Here is a 23,391-nt window from a genome sequence, read left to right as displayed (position 1 = left end):
AAACTACCTTAGTAAAAGAGGTTTGCTCCTAAAAGTCTGAAAAAAGTTGCTGCTTGCTGTTGTTCAATTGCCGGAGTTGAAACATGCCAAGCTAAGAATGAACAAGCACCTGCATTACACTCTACGCAGGTGTACAGCACCAAAGTGCTGTGAGGTGGTCGGTCACTCAGTGCTTTATCTGTCTCTCTCAGCCCGGTCTCTCCCAGCTCCACCTCGCCACGCTCCCCCTCCTGGCCGATGTTCTCTGCACCTTCCAGTCCGCTGCTGCCGTCTTCTACTTCCAGCGACTCCTCTCCGGTCAGGTGAGTCCCTCTGTCGTGGTACCTAGCTGCAGGGCTCTTCACAATAACTGCCATCACATGTGGTGGCCAGCTCTTCAGTCTCATCCAGGGAGACCCTGATTCAGAGTACTTAACACACATCGCGGATCAAAAACTTCTTTGTCTATTGCACCCGTCCCTCAATTTTTAAATCTTTACTCTAGATCTTTAGGAGATTAAAATTCCCTTTACTTTACATTTGTAAAGACTTGTCCTATGTTGCAGAGATGTTAAAAATCACGCAGTTACTTGTTTTTACCCTAACAGAGCACTGCATCATCAAAGTAGGAATGCTATTGCTTGTTGGCGATTGTTAATTACCATTACCTATTAGTGTGGTTAAGATGATTAGACAAGATAAAAAGTAAAGAACATAGATGCACTGAGGGACTGTAGTGGGAGGCGAGTTTATGAGGTTTGCATCTTCCATTCTGCGACAAAAGATGCACTTTTATTGTAGTAAAAATCTCTTAGTACAGAACTATACACAGAACAGTTTTGAAAAGTCACACTTTTTATAATAAAAATTCATAAATTGGGTTTTAGGGTGGAGTGTATTTATTTTCCATATTGAACATACAGTACCTGAGTGTTGCATTGTACTTTTTCGCATTTTGTTCCAAAAACTTGAATATTTACCTCAAGATAACATAATAGTAGAGCATCAAGAGAACCTAGCTTTATCGTTTTTGTGAAGACAGCGTTTGGGAATGTAAATGGCCACCTGCTTATTACAGAAGAGACTCTTTTCTGCCAGTGTCTGTTTTTGACATAAAATTTGAGTGGGAAATGAAGAATTTTGTAATTGCACATTGGCACTTTTATTTTAAGTTATGTTCTCTCTTTAGTGTTGGTAGTTTTTATTTTTACACTCCAGGGTATAATTTCTTAGTGATTCACCTTGTTGTTTATGTGGTTGATCATAGACACTCGTGATGTTCTGTACTGTATTTAAACTCAGTGGTTACTTCAAATGTTTTCAGAACATTGAAATACACTCTGCCACTTCAAGTAAAACTGGCTGTGCAGATTGGGTATTTCAGATTAGCCTTTTCTCGCTTGTTCTCCCTTTAGACAAAGAAATGTATTTTTGGAGCTTAATAGTCCGGTCAATACATCCAAGGACAACAGAGCCAGAAGGCATTTCTGCAGTATACTGTTAAAATTGAATTTGTGTGTGTGGTTACCAGCTGTTTCATTTGGTACATTCCAGCTACTGGTGAATTATTTTCCAGGCATTTTTTGTTCTATATAGAGATTACAAAAAATGTGAAATGTGTTAGATAGCTTCGTCTCTGTTTTGGTTTTGCAGCCCAACAGTTCGGAAGGCTCGGGCTCTGTATGCCTGTAAAGCAGAACATGACTCGGAGCTGTCTTTCACGGCGGGCACCATATTTGAAAATGGTGAGTTTCCTTGGCAGATGTGTCAAGGCCAAGAGCAGTGGTCAAAGGGCTTCTTCTGCATGAACAAATATTCAGTGCCATATATTTCAGTTCCTGCATTTACATTTGCATTCACTTTCTCCATTAATATTTCAGCATTAGATTTTGAATTCTCTTTACAGGTCACCATTATTTTTTTGACAATATATTGTCATTTGGCATTGACCAAATGAGTCAACCCAGAGGACTTTTTTAAAAATGTGAAGTGAGACACGAAACGGAGGATACAAATGAAAACTGTGTGGAAGTGTAGTTAAAAGAAAAAATAGGAGGCACCTGATTACCCAGAGGGTTGTGGGAGTATGGAACAAGCTACTGTACCACAAATTGATTATCCCCTCTTTGTTCAGATGCTTCCAGGCCTTAACAAAGTAAATGTTCATAAGAATTATATATTGGCACAGTATATAATTGTTAACAGCACTGGGGTCAATTCCGGGGGTCCTGTCTGCGTGGAGTTTGCATGTTCTCCCTGTGTTCGTGTGAGATTCCTCTGGGTGCTCTAGTTTCCTCCCACAGTCCAAAAACATACTGGGAGATTGATTGGCTTCTGTGAAAATTGGCCCCAGTGTGGGTGTGTGCTTGTTTCTGTATGTGTGCCTGTCCAGGGTGTATCCCAGTTTGTGCCTGTTGCTTGCTGGGATAGGCTCTGGCTCCCCCATGATGTGTTGGATAAAGAGGCTAGAAAATTGATGGATATTCTTCTTCACTGGGCCAATTGCCATGATTCCCTATATTACCTCTGCTCATTATTATGGGATAGACATTATTAAAGTGGTACAGAAGCAGCATGCTGAAACTAAAGGAGCTCTGGACTGTGCCAGTGTAGTTGACTGCATGTACAGTATACAGTTATATTTGCTGAAAACAGGAGGCAGAATCCTAAACCCGGGTCCTAAATGGACTGCACACTGCGCTTGACATCCACAGCAGTGGATTCAGTGTTAGCATGTTGCCACACAGGGACACCGAAGAGAAAAGGCGCATTTATCAAAGCAAACCTCTTCAAGAAACAGATGCCTTGTGTGAGAGAGCAACAAACGTTTTTCCAGACGTTGGTTTCCTTTTTATCCTAATTGAGAACAGGCCTGACCACGAACCTGCTGTCCAGCATGCTGAAAAGTGTTTGATCTGACTTCTGTGCTGGGCTGCATCTGAAAGCTTTCTCTGTTCTCAGGATGCTTTTTTCCCCACAGTTCATCCTTCACGTGAGCCAGGCTGGTTGGAAGGCACTCTTGAGGGGAAGACTGGATTAATACCGGAGAACTATGTGGAGTTTGTATAGCCTTAGCATTGAGCTGACACTGCTGCTGTCTCAATTGTGCTTACTGCAGTGTCGAGGAGGGAACACAACAGCAGAGGTCTGGCCTCTCCTGATGCTGCTGTAGGAGGTCTGGCCCATAGAAGAAGCACAATGGGACCAGTCTGCAGCTATATCTGCCTGTCTAGCCGAGGAAGGGAGGCTGTGTGTGAAAGAGCAAGCACACATCCAGAAATGTGCACTGCCTTTGAGGAGGTGATGCTGTAGAAGTCTCAGATTCTTCTTTAGTGGGTGGAGTGCCTGTATTTCCATTGTCTCCCGATCAGCTGAAGAGGAACTTCACAGGAGTTCTCCTTTGTCATATGTCAATGGCCTTATTTATCAGATGTGGGAGTATGGCTTCTTTCATATTTCACATGGTCAAGTCTAGGATTAGAGCAGCACAACAGAGTGATTTTTTTTATCCTGAACTAAGATTTTAAAAAAAGATTTACCCTTTGATGTCATGATTTTCAGGGTTGGCTGAAAAGCCGTCTGAAACTGGACGGGCAGACATAGACTCACACCTATGCAACTATTGGGTAGCCCCAATGTGTTCATGCAAGATGTTAAAAGCTGTGGAGCTGAGCTGAGCTGTTAACTGGAAGAGTATAATGTTGGATCTTGAAGTGGACTTTTGAAGGCTTTTCACATTACTGCTAGCTTGCAGTTCATTGGATCTTGAAGCCTTTTTCTGTTTTGCTTGCTTGGATTGGTTTGTTCATGTGGCTCAGTACTGCATCACTGAAGAATCTACTAGAGCTGTCATCCCTGACAGAAGGAGAAACTCTTGACAAATCTTGGTCAAACTGTTGCATTTTGCTAGTTTTATGTTCTTATTTTCCTTTGAGGGAAATTTGACATTTTTCTCTTATTTGCAAGTCATGTAAGCCTTGGGTTTGTAAAAAAAAAAGGTGTAATAGTAAGAGTGTGGTCTTGAGATCATGTGGTGTCAGTCTCTTTTTATTTATAGTTTTTTTTATTAATATTCTGCAGGGTGGGATCCTGACAATGCTTTATTTTCTTTTATTTTGGGTTGTTTATGAAATTAACATTGTAAATAAGCAATATTTGGTAAGGAATACTTTTTTAAAGCAAAAAATATATATTTCAGATTTGTAGTATACTAATTTAATGTTTTAGCTTATCAGTGGCTCCTTTTTAATCTTCAAAAACTTTAATGTTGATCTTGCCTTAACATTGTTTCTCAATGAGATGGAGAAACTCAGATTTATAGCTTTCACCAGCATTAAAGGCCAGTAGAAAAGGGACATTAAAGAAAATTTAAAGGACCCAGATATTTGTTTAGTAATGTTGGTCTAGGTTAAAAGATCTTGTCAGAGCCTGTCAAACCAAATGTGAAAGGCAGCCAAACCAGATGTTTTTTAAAGAAAGCATGTTTCAGCTAATTCTGTTTCTTGTACACATGGCACCATGGGAAAAGAATAACACATCATCAATTCCTGTGAAGATCCTTAAATTTGGTTGGCAGTGTTTTTGACAGAAACCATGTGTGTTGTCATTTTACACTTCTGGTTTGTGGTCTGTGTTTACATCTCTCCTGAAATTCCCTACACACTGTATGGAAAATACACTAACTTATTGTCAGAGTGAATATATGATATCTCCATTTTAAAGAACCTATAAACGTTTGTGTAAAGTATAGAGTTTTTTGATGTATTGAAATGTGTACAGTATACAGTATATATTACAGAGGCCATCATATCTCCACCTCACTCTCACTCAGAATACTTCAGTCATGTTAGTGCCTATGATCTCATACAGGTGGAGTTCCAACATTTTAACAAGGAAAATTAAAGTACTTATTAGATTTCTGAACTGCAGCATTCCTTTCTTGTTACAAGGTGGTGAGCTTCTTTTCTTTCGTTAAAGTACATAATTACAGGAATACACTTATCAGGAGGTGGGCAGGTTAAGGCTGTTCTCCCACAACTGGAGGATGTTTACCATCTGAAATCGAACTGTTTTGTGATGTGGCAACAATACAACCTTGCCGAAATCTGACTGGTTCTTTGAAAACACAAACCCCCTGAAGTCATTATCATCTCATACACTTTCTACTCCTTTTCGTTTTCTTTTAATGTTTCTCTTAACAGAGTGACTTGTATTGCAAAACCTGCATATGCAGCATTAATGCAAAGGAGTAATGCTAATTACGGTAACGTTCGATGATGCACAATTACACTGCCACTGGGGGGGGAATTCAGGTTCAGTGAAGGGTGGAAGCCTTAAGTACTCCCAGATGAAGGACATGTATATAGGATGACAAATCTTACTGTACATTTGCCAAGAGATCCAGTGGCAGTAGCCATACTTTTTTTACTTGAAGCAGAACTAAATCTAATTGTATGACCTACATGGCTACCAGAGTAATGGCTGTTGATTTGGCACTAATTTTCTTAAGAGCGCCAATAAGAAAATGGTAGTAGGTACTTGTCTGGAGGGATTACTTCATCCTTTAATAGGCTTCTTCCCTTCCAACCATTCACTGAGTGACAGTTATGTAGAAAGCTGTTCTGGAAATGGTCGAGTTGCATGACATTGCTTTCCCTGAGCCGTCTGTTTTTCGCTGGAATGTGACCTTGAACCATAAGTACATGCTTTTACTTTCAGACTGAAAACCTGCACAAGATTGTGGATTATGGTTGATACTTTGTAGTTCTTAAAACATTATTACAGAAGCATCTACAGGCTTTAGACTGTGTTCAGATTTTTATTTCCAATGGTGGCATTTTGAGCAAAAGGCTTACTGTTGCAAATCAACCTGTGCCGGTCAGTCTCCAATACATTTGTATGGATTTATCTCTTTTGTGTCTTAAGTGTATCATGCTTTGTATGTCCTCCTGTTTGTTTTTTTACTCTGACAGTGTTTAAAGATTTATGAATAATTCCATGTGTCTCATACTACAAATGTAAATGAAATACTACCCTCAAAGTGGGAAACTGAAAACATTTCATTTGCACTGCCCCTATTGAAACATAAAAAAATGTACTTGAACAATATTCAGTGAATAAGACTTGGCATGTTCATTAACCAGTAGGGAAAATTCCTGTTCACCCGTTTATAGTCAGTGTAAAAGGCGATGTTCTTATTTAGGGTTTTGTTATTGAATGCACCACAGAACAATAGATGATCTCACTGGTCATGTTGATTGCTGTTCATGACTAACATTTAACTACAGAACCATAAGGTAGTTTATGCGACAGATTTGACAAACCTCGATATTCTGTTCCAGCAGTTATTAAATTATTAATTGCTAATGAAATAATTTAAGAAAACGGATTTGCTGACATCTGGCAATTCTTCTCATACTTTCTGGTATGTTGACTACAGCGGTCTGTTGGAAATGCACAGTACCTACTGTACGTCTATACAGTATTTGTGTTTAAAGAGAGAATGTATTCCCATTTAAAAATAAGGTTTGGGTTATTACCTTAATCTGGTACACTTTATCAGTCAAAAGTGTTTTTTGCTTCTTGTTGTTTTGTCCTCACTGAATTGTGTTCAGAACAAGGGTTCTAGCTGCACATGCTAGCTGCAAACCGTAAATCAAATTAACTTGTAAATGAGAGAATCTAATTTGCTCCTATGGTAAATCATTCCTCCTTCTAATTGTTTTTAAAGGGATTTTTGAAAGGCATTGATTTTTGTTAGTCTATTGTAAATATTACACATTTCACCATTTAATGGGTATATATATTTTTGGTTGCCATTTATTGCATAGCAGAATAAAACATTTTTACCTGATTTACCCCACTGTTTTGGTATCTTTAATCCACCCATGCCAGATGTGGTCCAGTTCCTTTGATCATTAAGTTCAAATCACCACTGTCTGAAGTTCATTATTTCAATAAGGGTCAAAATAAGATTTGCTGAAGAGACAAATGTTCGTAAATGGAAACAATTGAACGTTTTCAATAACTGTTTGAGAAAGGATGTTTTTATTTTATTGTAAAGGAGACATTCCTAAATGTTGGGTTACTCTAAAAAAAGAAGGAAAGCACATTTAAGATAATCGCAAATTCCATTCTGTTGATTTTACTTTCTGATCTCAATTTGTGAACGTCAATATCTGTTTAATCTCTGAAAAAAATAAAGCAAAAGGATTGAACGCCTTTTTAAATCATATGCCACTGGTGGTGTAAGAATTTTACAGAACCTTTGCAGTCAAAATTGTAAGTCATTTGTGTCATGTTTAAGGAATCTTGGTGTTCCCAGGTGTCTTGTGTGTTTTAGATGGAAATGCATTAGCATTGCACAGCGCTCTCCTGTACCACACAAACCCCTGAAGTTTCAAAAAGTATGTTCCTAATCTACAGTAGGTTTTTAGGATTTAGTGTAGGAATGAGGACATTTAAAACGCTCTTCAGTAAACAGTTGAAGGGCACAATTTTGAACAGGTTTTAGAATAAGTGTAATAAACAATAGCCCCATAACTGAAAAGTGCATTTTATTATTTGATTATTCAGCCTTACTTGAATAATTGTAAGTGGTTCACAGTTATTGTGAGTATAAAGATTACCACAAACAAACAAGACTTTACAGCCCAACATTTAATCAAATAGGTGAAAAGATAAACATTTACTACAGAAGAAGTATAATACAGAAGTCAGAAGTCATAGAAAACTTTTTAAAACAGACATTGTCATTTTTTACATTGGATTACATGTACATAATTGCAATACAAACAGAACAGACTTTAATGAAAGCCATATACCATACCAGTGAAATATGATCTGCCCTTAATCATTTTTAAAGATAGTAGTTGCATGTATATTATACAAAATAGACTTTTTCAACCAGTATTACGGTAGTGCAAATTTTCAGGCTCTAGTTTGTTGATTACTTTCACACACAGTTTTTACCTTTTCTAAGTGATTGGTTAACTTCACAGTAATATACAAGAGACCAAAGCCTTAAACAATTACACTTTTAAGTACTTTCATATTTACCTTGAGTGCTACTGTATATTCTAAAATTCCCCAAATAATGTTTTGACTTTGGTCGCTAAAGTTGTTGAAATATACTAAATATATTTTCCATTTAATTTTATTTTAAAACATGGCATGTTTTTTTTAGAAATTTTCCCCATCAAGATACAGAATTTACATTTATTTACAAGTAAAACAAAATTGAAAAGTCTTACTAATTATCATTCTAATATATAGTAATCATTTTCATATGGATTTGTCCAAAATCACATTTTCCTTTTGCCACACAAATCGAAACAAAACAGTAGCATGTAACGAAGAATAAAAACCAAGGAATAAACTGTTATTTTTGATAAAATGGAACATAGTACATTAAAGAAACAAAATGATTTTTTTTACTTTTCACCACAACAATGCAGAAGCTAAAATAAGGAATCATTAAAATGTATTCTATTTAAAAGATGCAATAGGTGACTTTTTGTTGTTTTTAGACTTTTTTATATAGAAATAACTCTTCAGAAAAATAAGGATTCTGCTTGCATTATTTACAGCATTAGTATTATTGCCAAATTAGAACCAAATAAAAAATAGACTACACCTTCAGACTGTATGTGAAAGTAACCTGAATGCATTGAAAAAAAATTGCATTGGAGAATGGGCAAAACTAATGAAAGCACACAAGAAAACATCTGACCGACCTGACATTTTCGAACAAGACAGGAAACGTACAACCATTCATTCATATATAAATGTTTATATGTATAACCAAATATATAACAAACCCATTTTTCCATTTCAAAGATCAGCTGCAGTTAGAGAAGGTCTAAGCTAAAAAAGAGACCATCAACACAGCTTTTGACATTTCTGAAGAATGTAACAACACTACAGCGCACACAAATGTGCGTCTTGCTTAAAACCTCACTCTCTTTGCGTTTCTTAAACGTTGTTGACACCTATTCCCTCTGTACAGCAAGTATACAAATGCAATGTACACACTGTGAGATACACAATACATTTTCCGTAACATTCAAGGTAAAAATTACAGAGAACTAATTTTCACATCACCGTTCATGTCCACTTTAAATTTCAGATGTTTTAATTAAAAATATCAATTTATTCATCCTTGATGTGGCTGAAGCAAAAGTGTACAAACCTATTAGACTACGCCAAGTTTAAAGTGGATCGATTAGCTAAAAGAAATGGCTTTTCTAAGTGTCATCTAAAATGTGAAGATATTGTTTTTACAAAACAACTCTTAGACAACTAGACCATGTGTGGTAGAGTATATCGCGGTAAGTAGTTCACATTGAAGATAATTTTTTAGCAAAATCATACATAAAAAAGTAATATTTTTAATATAATATACTTTACCTGCATGGCTAAATCTGTTTCTTATCTTACAGTAATCTCTAATTTTCTATAGTGTGAAAACTACTGGCAAATATTGGTTAAAATACCCAGTCTTTCTTATCAATGTTTGTTGCTCCATTGCAAATTATATTCTGATCATTTTGCTATATGATCTTATAGTGTGCATTTCAATATCTATTTATTCTTTTGAATAAATAAAGTTAAATTGTAAAAATGTTCTTCATTCATTCAACAAACTGTTAAAAGCTGTATTGGATTCTCTTGATACAGACCAAAAATGTGACAAGTATGTTAAAATTTATATTTTTCCAAGAAAGCCAAGGAATTTTTTTTCTTTGCAAACATATTAAGCGGCCAAAAGTAAGATCTAATACTTCACGTCAAAATATATATGTTGAAATACAGGCATAAAAAACACGGTTTAATTTCCATGTATACTTTGTTTTTGCTGGTACAAAAGTCCAATTTTAGTATATCAATAAAAACTATTTCTTTCATGATGTATCCTTTTCAAATTGACAGGTGCACGTAGTTACCTCTGGGGCTGTGACAGAGAACAAAATAAAATACAAACACTTTTTAGGACAATCACAGTAAAAAAAAAACACTGTTTGGCACACAAAGAATAAAAAGGGACATCTCACTATAAAGGCCAAACTAACACAAATTTCACTTTGAAGTTCCAGAACGGCAGAGTACAGAAGATGAGATTATTATCCACTTGTTATTTTTTACTTTCTACCTAGATATGAGATTTTTTTAAGAGCTTTTAAGTAAGGAATCAATTCCACAATTAAACTTTGTTATTGCAGAAAAAGAATTCCTATACTATACAAGCATGGACAATGGATAAAAACAAAATCCAAATGTGCTAGAAAATGAATTTACAGTAGGAGCTGTGAAAAGCAGTGAGCACGACACAAAGGGCCAGTTTATATTCCATCGCCTGAATGCTGTTGGACAGGAAACCCAGCCAGAGCAAGTTGCTCTGCTATTGCCAAATTCGCTCATCACTGTCCCTGACCATCACGCACTTCTCCAGAGATGTCAGAGCAGGAACGCGGAGGATCACGCGCATCGATAGTTTTTTACTTCTGCTTGTTTGCTTTTATGTAAGAAGTGATTGATCAAAGCAGATGCATAATTAAACCCAGTGCTAATTAAACTAGAATCTTGGTTTTCAAAGTTGTAAATACCAAATGCTTTGCATTCTTGGGGTTAAGGATATTCCTCACTAAATGTGGGGCAGGTGATACTATCAGTAAGTTGATCATTTGTGTATATATTCTAGATATGCACTACAATGTAGCTACAAATGTTGTTACATTAGCTGCAGATAAATAAAACTGCTGCTATAGGATACAATAGTTTACTACATACTGTGCATAAAGACAGTGCAGTCTATATATTATGGAAGTATATTGCCACATGTTTATCACCAAGTAAAATAAGATATGTACCGTACATAAAAAAAGTTTACATCTAAGTGCTTTTGTACTGTAGTTCTGTAATACATTGACATTTTAAACAGCTGTACTTTACATAGTTATCAGATCACTAGATGGGACAGACGTGAATATATACTGTGTATATATATACATTTAGAATTCTGTTAAATCATTTATTTATATTGTGTTTGTAATTACACATTTCTTTGGAATGAAAAGCACTATATAAACGCAATTAGCAGTAATTATATCAGTCAACTCAACACAGGCACTGTCGGACCATTAGAAGCTAGAAATGCCATCTTTCTAAATTGCATAATGCAGCATAAATGCATACATGAACATCTGATGATAGCACTTTTAATACTATATTTGCTTTTAAGTGTTTGAATTATAATAATAAACTTGATTTTATATAGCTCCTTTAAAAGTAGGATCTCAAAGTGCTTTACAGTTGGTGTGAATATATATTTTTTAATATATATTTATATATAAATATCTAGCTATACAACAAAGATATTGGCAACAACATTAAAGACCCCTCCAGCAGCAATCATCCTATGATGATTCTGCACTAATTTTGGTGGGTGGACCATAATATCTCTCCAATGCTATCCAGAACTGTGGAACCTCCACTATCACCCAGTAACAAGATTACTGACTAGACCAAAGTTCAGCTGATCTGGTTCCAGCAACACAGCTAGTGACAATCATTTTCAAGCTTAGTAAATGCTGGCAAAAACTAGGTTGAGTTGTGAACACTCTGCTCTCCAGTGATGGTTAAGCAATAGAACATAAACCGGCCCTTAAAACCTCCATTAACGGACATGGTGCACTGATCTTCACTGAGAAGAACAAAACACCACATACAATATGAATTCTGTATTAGGGAACTTTAAATATAGTTGTTTTGTGATTCATAGTTAGTTTTGTTACTAAAATAACTTAATTACTTGGGGGCAACTGCTCCAGTTTTCTTTACTTAGCAATCGAGACTTCTATTAAAACAAGGAGACCTACTTCTATGATAACTTGCACTCTAAAATGTAAAGTCATTTTCTACACTGATCATAGATGACAAGGGAGAACTCAAAGGGATTTTTCTCATATCTGATATTATATTAATAAACCTTTGGTCTGTTAACATTGCAATGTGAATTTCTTCACGAAATTTATTTTGTACAGATTTCAGAACTACTTTCAGTAAAGTTTTGTTTTAGAGCCTCTTTTGCACATTGGCAGATGCAGAAAATGGACAGGTAAGGTAATGAGTTAAGATGGCAAGGGTTTATAACTGATCACATATACATCTGATTTCTTTTTGTTACAGCAAACAATTGTTTCCTGAAAGTGTGTTATATTAAATGATTGTTTTATTTAAAAAGCAGATCTTAACAGATACTGTAAGTGCTGAAATTGCATTTAAAAAATAAAAGCTCTAACTTAAGTACAACAATGTTTTGAAATCAACACGGAACTACTACTATGGGAATTTTCACGCCACCTTCTTAAGGAACACTTAATTTTAGTTCACACTTTAGAGGATTTTTGAGCTGCCCACTTCAGAAAAAACACGAACATGGCTATTTAAAAAAAAAAGGAAATCGCCAGTGCAAGTAATATAAAAATACATACAATTAAGATTAAGTTTAATCATTGCGTATGCAAAATACTTGCCTTGGACTTTTACAAAAATGGCTAAAATCAGACAGCAAAGCTAAAAAAGGCACATCTTTTCCCTTTTTACTGATATACATTTGTAAACCTTTAGCTGTTTGCATGCATAAAATCAATTTCTAACTGTATAAAATATTCTTTAAAAAAAGTACAAGATTTTTTCTTTCCTGGCCAATTTTACGTTGTGTAATTAAGCAGTTTATAAGCAAAAAAAAAAACCAAATGATTAAATTCTAAAGTTGTTTTGCTTTTCCTCCTTGTCAATCTCCCTGCATTTATCAGACTCACTTGGCCCTCTGAAAAAAAAACTTTCATACTTTGCATACTGTTTCAACAATCTTTTTAAATGGGATAATACCTCTTTCTCAAATACCTGACAATTTGAGGGAAAGCAATATCAGCTTGAATAATTTAAGGCATCTTCTTTCATGCGATAAGGCAGTCACTTTTGATGAAAGAGTAGTGGCTTCACACTCCCGGCTCTGAATTTTGGTAATTGATTGCTGATGATCTCAGACAGCATCTCTGGAAACTCCACACACAAGGATTTGTTCAGAAAGGTGTAGAAGCAGAAATTCAAGAGTCCACCCACCAACTGCAGAACAAAAAATAAAATGTTTATTCTTCTGCACTTTGAAAGAAAAAAGGACTGTTGGTATCCGTAGTCATTAAACAGTCTGCCAAACAAATAAATAATAGCTGATGGAAAGTTACAAAGTGAAGATCTGGCCTTCAGTCTGTGTCTTTGTCAAGGGCTTATCAATCCAAGCATCTTTTTTATTTTCAACTCACCTCATGCATGGAGTCAAGGAGTTTCGTCAGCTGATAAAACCTCTGCCAGTTTTGGCTGGAGTTCTCCTCACGCTTGACAATGGCTTTTCCCAGTTCCTTGATGTAGGACATCCGGATCTCATCAAAGATGCTCTGACTCCTCAACCCAGTTTTAGGAACTAGAAAGGTAGATATCACAAATTAAAAGCTAACTAGCAAAGCAGAACAGAGCATGTAGCATATTTAAGAGTTACAGATTCTGACTTCATATATGTAATATACTGAATGTACTGTTATTCCGTGGACATATTTAATCATATAACACTAACAAAACATACATTAGGCTGAACCCAGAGATTTCAAGTGACCATAAGCATTGGGACACATTCACTTCAAGTGAAAAAAAAATAGTACTTGGTAACATATTCCTTTGATGCAATAATCATTCCTTGATGTAATCATTCGAGATGCTTTGCTGCAGCCACATTTTTTCAACTTCTGTAAACGTTTTCTCTCAAACATGAAAATGTATGCCTTAAAGAAGTAAGAAGCAGCAGAATCATCCTCATAATTAAATGAACCTTTAATGCAACAGAAGAGAAAGCATTCTGGCCCACTAAATTTCATCATTTAAAGTCGAACAAGACAACAAAGACAGATTCACTAAATATTTGAAGTGAGAACTGTTCTGCTCTGTGATAATGACATGAACACTAAGGAAGCCTAGTAATTTTGCAGAGGCAATTAACGAATGTCAGAGTGAACAACATTCACTGAAAGTAAATTGAAAAGCGGAGATGAGAAAGTATTAAAAAAACCCCATCATGCTGTGCATCGTATGTCAACTGCACCTTGAAAATACGAATATGAATTAAAGGGTTCAATGTGTAAGAGGTTGAGTCTACAATGACATAAACTGACGATTATGGAAGGCAGAATACTTTCTAAATAAAAAAAAAATCAAAATGCAGTACTCTACAATACTCACGGACACTTCAACACAGGGATCCCTACTATTTAATGCATGTTAGCTTATGTCTAATGCTATATTGAAATTGTCTAAACTGAAAGTAATAACTGACGTTTTTTGGGGCAAACTTAAGAAACCCGTCATATCATGAAATATAACAACCCCTCAAATCTCCTACCTGTGCTGAGTAGCAGTAGAACTTTCATGCAGAGATATTCATCATAGGAAACCTGAAGCCTCACGAACTCATTTGAAATCTTCAGCATCTGTTCGCACTGTTCAGACATGTATGGTAACTTCATTCTCTCTCTGCAAAAATAACAAATAAAAATGGGAAAATATCCTCACAATATTAGTTTTTTTCCTTTTCTGCTACAAAATCAGACGCATACAGTATTACATCAGTGCGATTCATTAAATTAACCGATTTCCAACTGCAGCACAAAAGAGGAACCAGCTTTCCTTGTTATGTTTGAGTGATTTGCATAAAAAGACAAAAAAGTCTGAAAGCACTTACTCATTAATCACCAGGTCTGGTGCAAAACATAGCATGCTGCCATTGGACTGCTGGTAGGACCTCCATCCCAGCCCAAATGACATGAGGAACATCCAGGAACACTGCAGCAGAGTCATCTGGTCATCAAGATGCAGGTTTCTAAATCCTAGCCAAGAAGAGACAGGGAGAGTCTTGGTTTAGTAACCTCTTCCCAGTGTAATATTACACAATCCCCTCTTCCCAAAAAATAGAAATTTTTCAAAATAATAATCTTACTCTATTGCATCTCAACTACTTCTTGAGAATAACTGTCTCCTGAAAACAAGGAATAATAAAAAATATGAAGAGCTAATGGAGAGGAACGGAATGGAAAAATGGAGCACTAATTTGAATTGAAGTATTTGGATAACATTTTTGCTCAGCCAGACCAGGCACACCTGAGCACATAAACGTAAGCAAACCTAAACAAACCACTGAGGTCAGACTGAATAGGCTTGTTGAAATTGAACAGAACGTGCATGCAGTGAATTTTATTGGCCATCCTCCACTTTATGCCTTTTCTGGACAAACAAAGAAATACGGTAAGGTCACTTCTCAGCTGTCTTGCAGCTGTGTCCTGCTTGCCTTTGCTCAGAATCAACATATTGTTAATTACCATTTGGGATTGTATTACAGATGACTAAAGAAAATGTGGCAAAAATTCATGGCGTACAATACTTTTCACTCCATGAAAAACTAATTTTTCATGTATAACTTCTCCCATATAAGAGAAAAACAAAGGGATTGGCTGCCATTTGCAGATATGAGTTTTTTCAAGCCTGTCTGAAACCTGATGTGCAGCAGTCTGTCAGCTGAATTACGTTTCTCTTTGGGAAGTGTATTTGTTCCATGCTCAAATGCACTCTGTGTCTTACTGTTTCCATAAGTGACAAATGCAAAGTTCAAAAGCCCCAAATACAGTACTGGAAAATCTTCGATAAGACTCATGAACTCACCTGGGAGAGCCTTTGCCCATTTTACAGCTGAGACAACTTGCCTTCCTCCTAGACTGTTTAGGGTGCTCATGAGCCGTGTGGAGGTGTCTGGGATGGTGCTGTCATATCCCGAATAAATTATTTCTGGCTCTATGGCCTTCAGCAGAGACAGCATGGTCGGGATGAGCTGGGGCATGGATTTGGGGACCACTGCTCGCGTTTGCTCATCGGGAAGTGAAGCTGGCTGCTCAACTGCTCTCCCAGGACCCTTCAACCTGTTCAGCTTCTTCGTTTTCCTCGCTGAAATCCCAAAACACACAAAACATGAATTAATGCGGCTTCTTTTTCTGTCCATGTCTGGTATTTGGCAGTTCAGTTTTGATTAGGAAAAAGGAAAAACAACAAAAGGAACCAGATAATGTTCCAATCTGCAACCTTAGATATCGGACAAATTCTAGATACTTGGTCCAATGAAGCTCTCTCAAAATACTAGATGACCTAGACAACAGCTTGTAGAGCACAAAGCTGACATTCAGGCTGTATCTGATATATCCTGATTTTCCCACCTCAGTAATGTGACTCTGCAATGCATTCTAAAATTAATTTACTAAACGCATACTATAAAAGGCAGAACATGTCATTTTTAATAAAATATTGTATTCGAATGCAGTATATTTACTTATAATAACACACTCATGCTCATATATAACTCAAATGATTTTGTGCCAATGTAATCCTACAGTAGCACTGTATGTAATGTAAGTAAAGATATATGAAAGCACTTCATAGGTAGATTCTGAATATACTAACAACTCTTTTAGAAAGACATTTTGAAAACACAGTATAGATGTTATCCTGTCACAATTGACACTGTATTACCAGAAACAAATGAAGTTATTACTATTAGAAGTTATTTAAAAATGCAGTTTGCTTTCTACCACATATTCAACCTATTCTATTTGAATTTTATCATACTTGAGAAATTTTTTATTCTTGAGGATTTTTTTTCCTCTTGCCAAACATATGATATGCAAATCAGAAAAGAATCACTCAAATTACTTTACCACTTTGCTGTTGCTTTTTGAACTGGCATTACAAAAGCTAAATCAGATTCACAAGAAAGCAAGTATTCTCATTACAGAAGTTAAAACTCTTATCTCCAAGACTTCACCATGTCACAGAAGAGAAATGCAGATTTTAAAATGCACTCAACAGATTACTTGTTTCACTATGCTTTCCTGTCACACAATGATTAAAATCCCTTTCTTAAAATAGTTAAATAAACAATTAAGAATACTGCACAAGAGTAACTTCTTTAATGTGCTTTTGCTAAAACAATCATCATACTCAACCTGCTGTAATATAGACTGTTGTTCCTCAACATCACAAAGGTTAATGATAATTTGGCTTTACATTAAAATTCTTCATCTTTATGAAATGCAATTTAAGAGAGAGTGCTGTGAGATCACAATTTTTTCCAGTTTTAGGGTTCTAACATTTCAGTTCTTATTTTGCTCCTTCAAACGGGAAAATGTCATTCATGTTCTCAGCATTATGGCTTCTTGTGGGTTTAAAAAGAGATGACCCTTGGTTTTCACCTTTGCTTTTGTTTGTTGTCTTTCCAAGGTTAAGAGGTTAATATCAAATCCGTTTGCATTCGACAGCCTTTAGTGATTTTTTTAACCTCCTCCATTAAGGTTTCTATGGTAACTAAGAGCTTTGCTGACAGAACTCAGGGTATAGTTCTCTGCTGATGGTGTTTTTTGTTTCTTGATCTCTACAAATAAGATGTCACAATTTTATATTCTTCAGTACAAGAAATAATGTAAAAAATATTCTTGAACACAACTACTTCATTTTAGGTTTCATGCCCATAATTCCATATTAAGTTTTGTTTAACAGGGTTTCCTGCCAACAGTGTGCTGTGTATTCCTGAAATAAAATATGCATTAGATGACAACAAAACCACTGTTACACAGAAAGGAAAAGGATGATGATGAAGGTGAGACTATGTTTCAAAGTAGGTTCCGTTAGTCATTGAACATTAGGATGGACTCTGGATGACAATTATAATTCTCTTACATAAGCTTCAGTGACACAAATAGTTACAATTAGAGGCAATAATTCACGTTAATAGCATAGTAAACCCCTAACCTATCATTCTTCTACATACACCCACAAATGAAAAAAAGCTGCAAGGAAATTTAAGAAATCATTACATTTGGGAAACTTAACCTTAAAGGTTTGTTCTCTTGCTGAGACTTCATTAAAATTGGAGGTTTAAAGACTTCTTATTTCTAAATTAAAACATAATTATTACAAAAACATTAAGAGTTAAATTTAAGGAAATGGGTTTAGAAGTAGCTATCTTTTTCTTCCATGTTTTTGGGGACACTCTTGACAGTTTTTGAGGACCCCTGGTTTGGAACCAGATTAAATGCTGCAAAGCACACCTCAGCGGGGCATTTAAGAGTGGACACTCTCATTTGAACACCAGCTCAAATCACTGTCCTAGGAAGATTTCACACTTTATCCAGTCTACTTTCTTTATGGTAGTGAATAGTGGAAAATTCCAGACTGTTGCATGTTATTGGACAAGCTGTACATGTAACTCACTGGAGAACATTTATTTGCATTTAGCACGTCATGTAATACAAAATGCTTACCTTCTAAATTCATTCCAGCCTGCAGACATTTACGGAACCTGCACGCTGGACAGTTCTTCCTGCGAATCTTGTCAATGATGCAGTCATTTCTTCCCGCACACAGATAATTGTGTTGCCCTAGGAAAAGAGCAGTATCAACACAAGAGTTAAAAGATTGTCCAGCATCCCTGCCATTACCACTTGTGATTTTATTACACTTCTCTCTCAGGGACAAATACCTCAAACTTTGACTTCTTAAGATTACCAGATTCCTTGGTTACTAACAAGACTATAATTTTACATCTTGAGTTGCTACAGTGACAGCACTGCATATGAAAGATTTCTTAGGAAAAAAATAATTGAACGAAAAATAATCAGAGGATTATCAACAACAAAATGAGCAAAACGTATTTACAAGGACCATAGGTTAACTTTCTAGAGACTTGAGGTTAGGAACAAAATCTTTTTAAATAGCAAAAGGACAATGCATGAATCCATTCATTTATACAGTACAAAAGTAAACCTTTTTATCTTGAGATGTAACATCAGCTATACATTTTGGAGTCCACTACCTTTGTTTCAAAGGGAAATGCAGTTAAATTGAAGAAAAGGGACTTTCGATAGATTACAACAAAGCATTGTGAGATTCTGGAACAAGATACCCAGCCATGTTGTCGAAGGCAATATTATAATCTCTTTCAGATAACATATGGATAAGTTCTTTACGTAATCAACAAAATAAACCATTAAAACAGGAACATTTTAGAAAACCAGAATTAGCTCTTTTGCATTATGAGAGATTAGCAATTACATCCATGACTTCAGCTAAAGCAGATTTTCTCAGGATGATCTATAAAAGTCATTTTGTTTGTCACACAGTGGACCTCAAGTTCAAATTCAACAATGAAAGGAAACTATGCATAGTGGAATGATTCCTGGTCTAGTCAGCATACCAATCCCAAGTATACAGTACTATATGGAACTGAGAAAAGACAACAAACCATCCTTTCTGAGAGTACACAGCCAAGAAAACCATATCTGTACATTTGGGACACAGTAAGTTATTATCACATAATACACTCTGGTTACCTTGAAGCAGTGCCTTTTATAGTGAGACAATGTAGGATATTTAACCATGCCAGTTTGTAAAGCACATGAACATGTCACAGAGACCCACGTCTACCTACAATAACAGCTCTTGCTAATCTTCTGCCAGTTCACAGTATCATTACATTTTGTTCTGCTACAGGAAACATGTAAGCCTAACTGATTTCTCCCTTTATCGCTCAATATCACAGCTCCAGGGAGAATAAAGTCAGAAGTAAACGGATTAAAAAACGATTTTCTATTTCATTCATTTACAATCAAAAAGGATGTTTTATGAGCAACTGCAATGTTTTTCCCTGCTCCTAATAAAATGAGTGTATGTTTCCCCTTGTAGAACATTTACTGCTTCAGGATGACACTATTTGAACAGCCTGCTGGAGGAAATGGGCAAGAACCTTAATGGCTCTTTTAAGGATTGACTGCCAAGTGTCTTTTAAAAAAAAAAAAGTGAAACACATGGTCGAAGTGAAAGTGCCGAGACAAATGTCTACACTGTTCATTATCAAGGTTCAGACTGACATACATTTTTTAAATAAACATGCTCCTTGCTGTCATCGCCCCCACTGCAGGTTCCTGACCTCTTCCTTCTGGTTACTAACGTAAAGCGGATTAATCTCTGTGGTTAAGCACACGATAAAAAGAGGTTTTAAGATCCCAGAGACTTCAATCCTCTCTTGTATACCAACCAGTCAAAAGTGACACTGACACCCAATGAGAAGAGCTCTTACAGACTAAGTCTATAAATTTACTAAGAAAGTAAATCAGAATTGCTGTGAAGTACACTGTGCAGAAGGAATGCATATGGAGAAAAAATGAAGATAATAGCTAGATAAACTACATTATTCCAGAAAATGCAGCTGTCTTACGATTGTAAGCATACTAGGTGAGGTTCCTGCAGTGTTCTTTTTGTTCAGGAATTGCTGCATTTGTTTTAAGAATTACCTGGAATTTAATTTATTCTGACTTGTCTCCATTTGAGTGAACGAAGACAATCACTAGTTGAGGTTTAAAACTAAATTAATGTGCATGTCTGTGTGTTTTACTTTAATAAAGTTTATACTGAAATGAGATTAGTTAAGAAAGTCAAGATAAATCATCCATATTAACATTTTGGACTGTATATTCTCTGAGCAACTGAAAACTATCTTTCAATTAATGAACAACTCAGACCATATAGATGTGTGCCAGGAAAAGTTAATGAAAGACTGTATTTCCAAGATTACTCCAACTATTTTGAGGCTGGATTAAATTTTCCAGGCTCAGAGTAGATTGAGGGTTTACATTTTTCACCCTGTGGAGTAAATGTTGAGAAGACAAGTTTTTTAAAGCTCCATTACATTAGGGTTTTAAGTATCATGACTGACATAGTGTAGCCCGCAAAGGTTCTCTTTCCGAGTGCAAGTGGAGATCTATGGCCCAGATGTCACGGGTGGAGCCTGGGTCATGTCACCAGCCGTTTCTGGCCAGAATGTCCTAAACAATGGAGCAGATTGGGTCAAGTGCTGCCGACGAGAAAAGGCCTGTCATTATTCACACAGGGCTCTCCCTGCAAAACAGTGGCTCCTTCAAGTGTGCATTGACGTCAGAGACTGACGTGTCTTTCCTCCAATTTACACAACCTTCTCCTTAAAGACACTGCTGTGCATGCAGTATCAACAGAGCACTGGCTTCACATTCACTGGCCAATACTGGAGTCTTAATAAGTTTAGATCTAAAGAAATAATCAGTGATTCCTAACCGGGTGGGTTTCTATAAAAAAAACTTAAATGGTTTCAATATTTTTGGTTTCATTGCCTTATAAGCCTAAAATGTAAATTGGGAAAAATATAAAAGCAAACTGCATTTGTAATTGGTTTTCAAGGAAATTAGATATACTGCAAGTTAGACATAAAACCTGATAACTGACAGCTCCTTAGAGAGTGCCACATCTTTTATTTTGTTTGGAGAGAAGTTGCTTTAAGTTGCAAACTGAATCAAAGTTCACTTTGAGGTGTAAAATATGAGAAATATTTGTTTTGCTTCAGAGTGCTTACCAAATGAGGGAAGTGGGATTTTTGATTCAGCGGAAGGGGGTAAGTAGTGAAGACTACCACTTCAGATAATTACAGTGAACCAGAATTAACTGAAAATGAAACTTTCATTTTGAACCACAACTGGTCTCTTAAAAGCTCCATTGTCTGTGAATTTTCAGGTTTTCCTTTTTTGTCTTCCATATATATATATTATAACTCTTGAACTATTTTTTATATTAAATAATATAAAATCACTAACATTTCTTACATATTGTAAGGGAAATGTTAATCTGACTGCAATACTGTTTACTTAGAAGACTTTAAATTTAAATAACAGCTAAGCAGGTAGGGCCAGTGGGGCCAGTAGGGGGTACTCACCCTGCGGTCTATGTGAGTAAAAAAGGTGCTGTCCTTTGTCCTTCGAGGTAAAACCGAGGTCCTGACTCTCTGTGGTCATTAAAAATCCCAGGGTATTTCTCAAAAAGACTAGGGGTGTTACCCCAGAGTCCTGGCCGTATTTCCCCTTGGCCTTTACCAATCATGGCCTCCTAATAATCCCTATCTATGAACTGTCTTCATCACTCTGTTCTCCTCCCCACTGACAGCTGGCGTGTGGTGAGTGGACTGGAGCACTAAAGCTGCTGTTGCATCATCCAGGTGGGTGCTGCACACTGGTGGTGGTGGAGGGAAGACCCCATTACCTGTAAATCTCCTTGAGTAGAATAGCCATGGAAGAGTTACATTATATAAAGTGTAAGGAATGTATTATTATTATAAATTGGAATAAACTGTGCTTCTTGCATAGCCTTCTCATGCATAATGTGTTTTCCTCTGTAACATTTTATAGCTCATGTTTTGTGATGCTATTTGATCAGTAGAAGAATTGCAAGCAAAAGAAAACAATTTCCCTTATTTTTCCATGCCAATTTTAGGTTGAAATATCCCTGACTAGGTGTGAATTAATAGCAACCTCTCAGATCTGATGATCAAAGTCTATGTTGCAACATGGGATGAGATTTGACCTATGAGCTCTAAGGTGTCATGCTGGTATATCCTGTGACAGTCTAAACACTTTTCATAAAGAGTTATTTCCAAACCACTGTTCACAAATAAGAATTTATTACATTTAAATTTGCAGATACCTCGAAAATGATTTCTTCACCAAAGAAACTATGCTCATTCACATTGGAAACATCTTAAACAGTGTAAGACGTAACTTTATTCAAATGGTTTGCCTTTATTCTTGATGTAATTCTTAAGCCTTGATAAAATTCCAGGATTGTAAAAAACAATCCAAAGAAGAGTTTGATTCAGTCGAACAGATTGGATGATTAGGCTTACTTTTAGAATCTGAAACTCATGCATTTTAAAGCACAGAAAGAGAGGTGCTCCATTCTGTTGGTTTGAGATTTGCAAAAAATATTTATGCCCAAAAGAATATACGGACATGGATTTAACAGCGATATTAAGTTAAATTTATTTACCATCAGCGTTTTGTCGAGCTCTCCATCCTTCATCAAAGCGAGAACAACCGCAGAATGGGGAAAAGAAAAGAATAACAGGTATAACTTCTTGATGCCAAAAGGTAGCTCATTTCATACAAAACACTGGTCACATAATTCTATCTAGTCATACCTTCAAGTGCCCAATTCAGGCCAGGTAAATAATGTATAAAAAACAGAATAGTGCCTGTTAAGTTTTCACATGCTTGTTCTTTTAGTCCTCAGACTGACAAAGTGAGAGCTGCTCTTATAATCCCATGTTTTGTTGGGATTAAAACAAACATAAAATTGCACAAAATCTCTCTTTGTCAGTAGAACATTTTCTTTTCACTCTGCTTCTTGTGTACCTCTATGGACCTCTGGAGGGGACAATCTCAAGAATCTCAAGACCACTGCGACCTT

The 23,391-nt window shown here is 36.1% G+C and overlaps 2 protein-coding genes across 9 annotated transcripts in view; one reads left to right on the top strand and one right to left on the bottom strand.

The window, feature by feature from the left end:
• Window positions 1–6,836, top strand: part of LOC148650317 (rho GTPase-activating protein 26-like) — an 84,778-nt gene extending 77,942 nt beyond the window's left edge. For all 4 annotated transcript variants that reach the window (XR_015926079.1, XR_015926078.1, XM_088603995.1 and 1 more), the window contains 3 exons: window positions 192–302; window positions 1,633–1,724; window positions 2,960–6,836. Coding sequence is in view for 2 of the 4 variants with exons in the window: in XM_088603995.1 (XP_088460121.1) it covers window positions 192–302; window positions 1,633–1,724; window positions 2,960–3,048 (292 nt within the window). In the remaining 2 variants the exon portion in view is untranslated. The remainder of the gene's footprint in view (window positions 1–191; window positions 303–1,632; window positions 1,725–2,959) is intronic.
• A 787-nt stretch (window positions 6,837–7,623) lies between these two features.
• nr3c1 (nuclear receptor subfamily 3, group C, member 1 (glucocorticoid receptor)) overlaps window positions 7,624–23,391 on the bottom strand; it is a 71,671-nt gene continuing 55,903 nt past the window's right edge. For 4 of the 5 annotated variants that reach the window (XM_088603999.1, XM_088604001.1, XM_088603997.1 and 1 more), the window contains exons 4-10: window positions 22,972–22,998; window positions 18,390–18,506; window positions 15,745–16,023; window positions 14,771–14,915; window positions 14,432–14,562; window positions 13,305–13,462; window positions 7,624–13,107 (exon numbers count right to left, since the gene is read on the bottom strand). In XM_088603999.1, the coding sequence (XP_088460125.1) occupies window positions 12,955–13,107; window positions 13,305–13,462; window positions 14,432–14,562; window positions 14,771–14,915; window positions 15,745–16,023; window positions 18,390–18,506; window positions 22,972–22,998 (1,010 nt within the window). In that variant the 3' untranslated portion in view covers window positions 7,624–12,954. The remainder of the gene's footprint in view (window positions 13,108–13,304; window positions 13,463–14,431; window positions 14,563–14,770; window positions 14,916–15,744; window positions 16,024–18,389; window positions 18,507–22,971; window positions 22,999–23,391) is intronic. The other variant, XM_088604000.1, reaches the window with a different exon arrangement.

Source organism: Lepisosteus platostomus, chromosome 13 (assembly GCF_059453375.1).
Source record: "Lepisosteus platostomus isolate fLepPlt1 chromosome 13, fLepPlt1.hap1, whole genome shotgun sequence".
Classification (NCBI taxonomy): domain Eukaryota; kingdom Metazoa; phylum Chordata; class Actinopteri; order Semionotiformes; family Lepisosteidae; genus Lepisosteus; species Lepisosteus platostomus.
The sequence above is the reverse complement of the archived record's forward strand: the minus strand, read 5'-3'. Positions and strand labels throughout refer to the sequence as shown.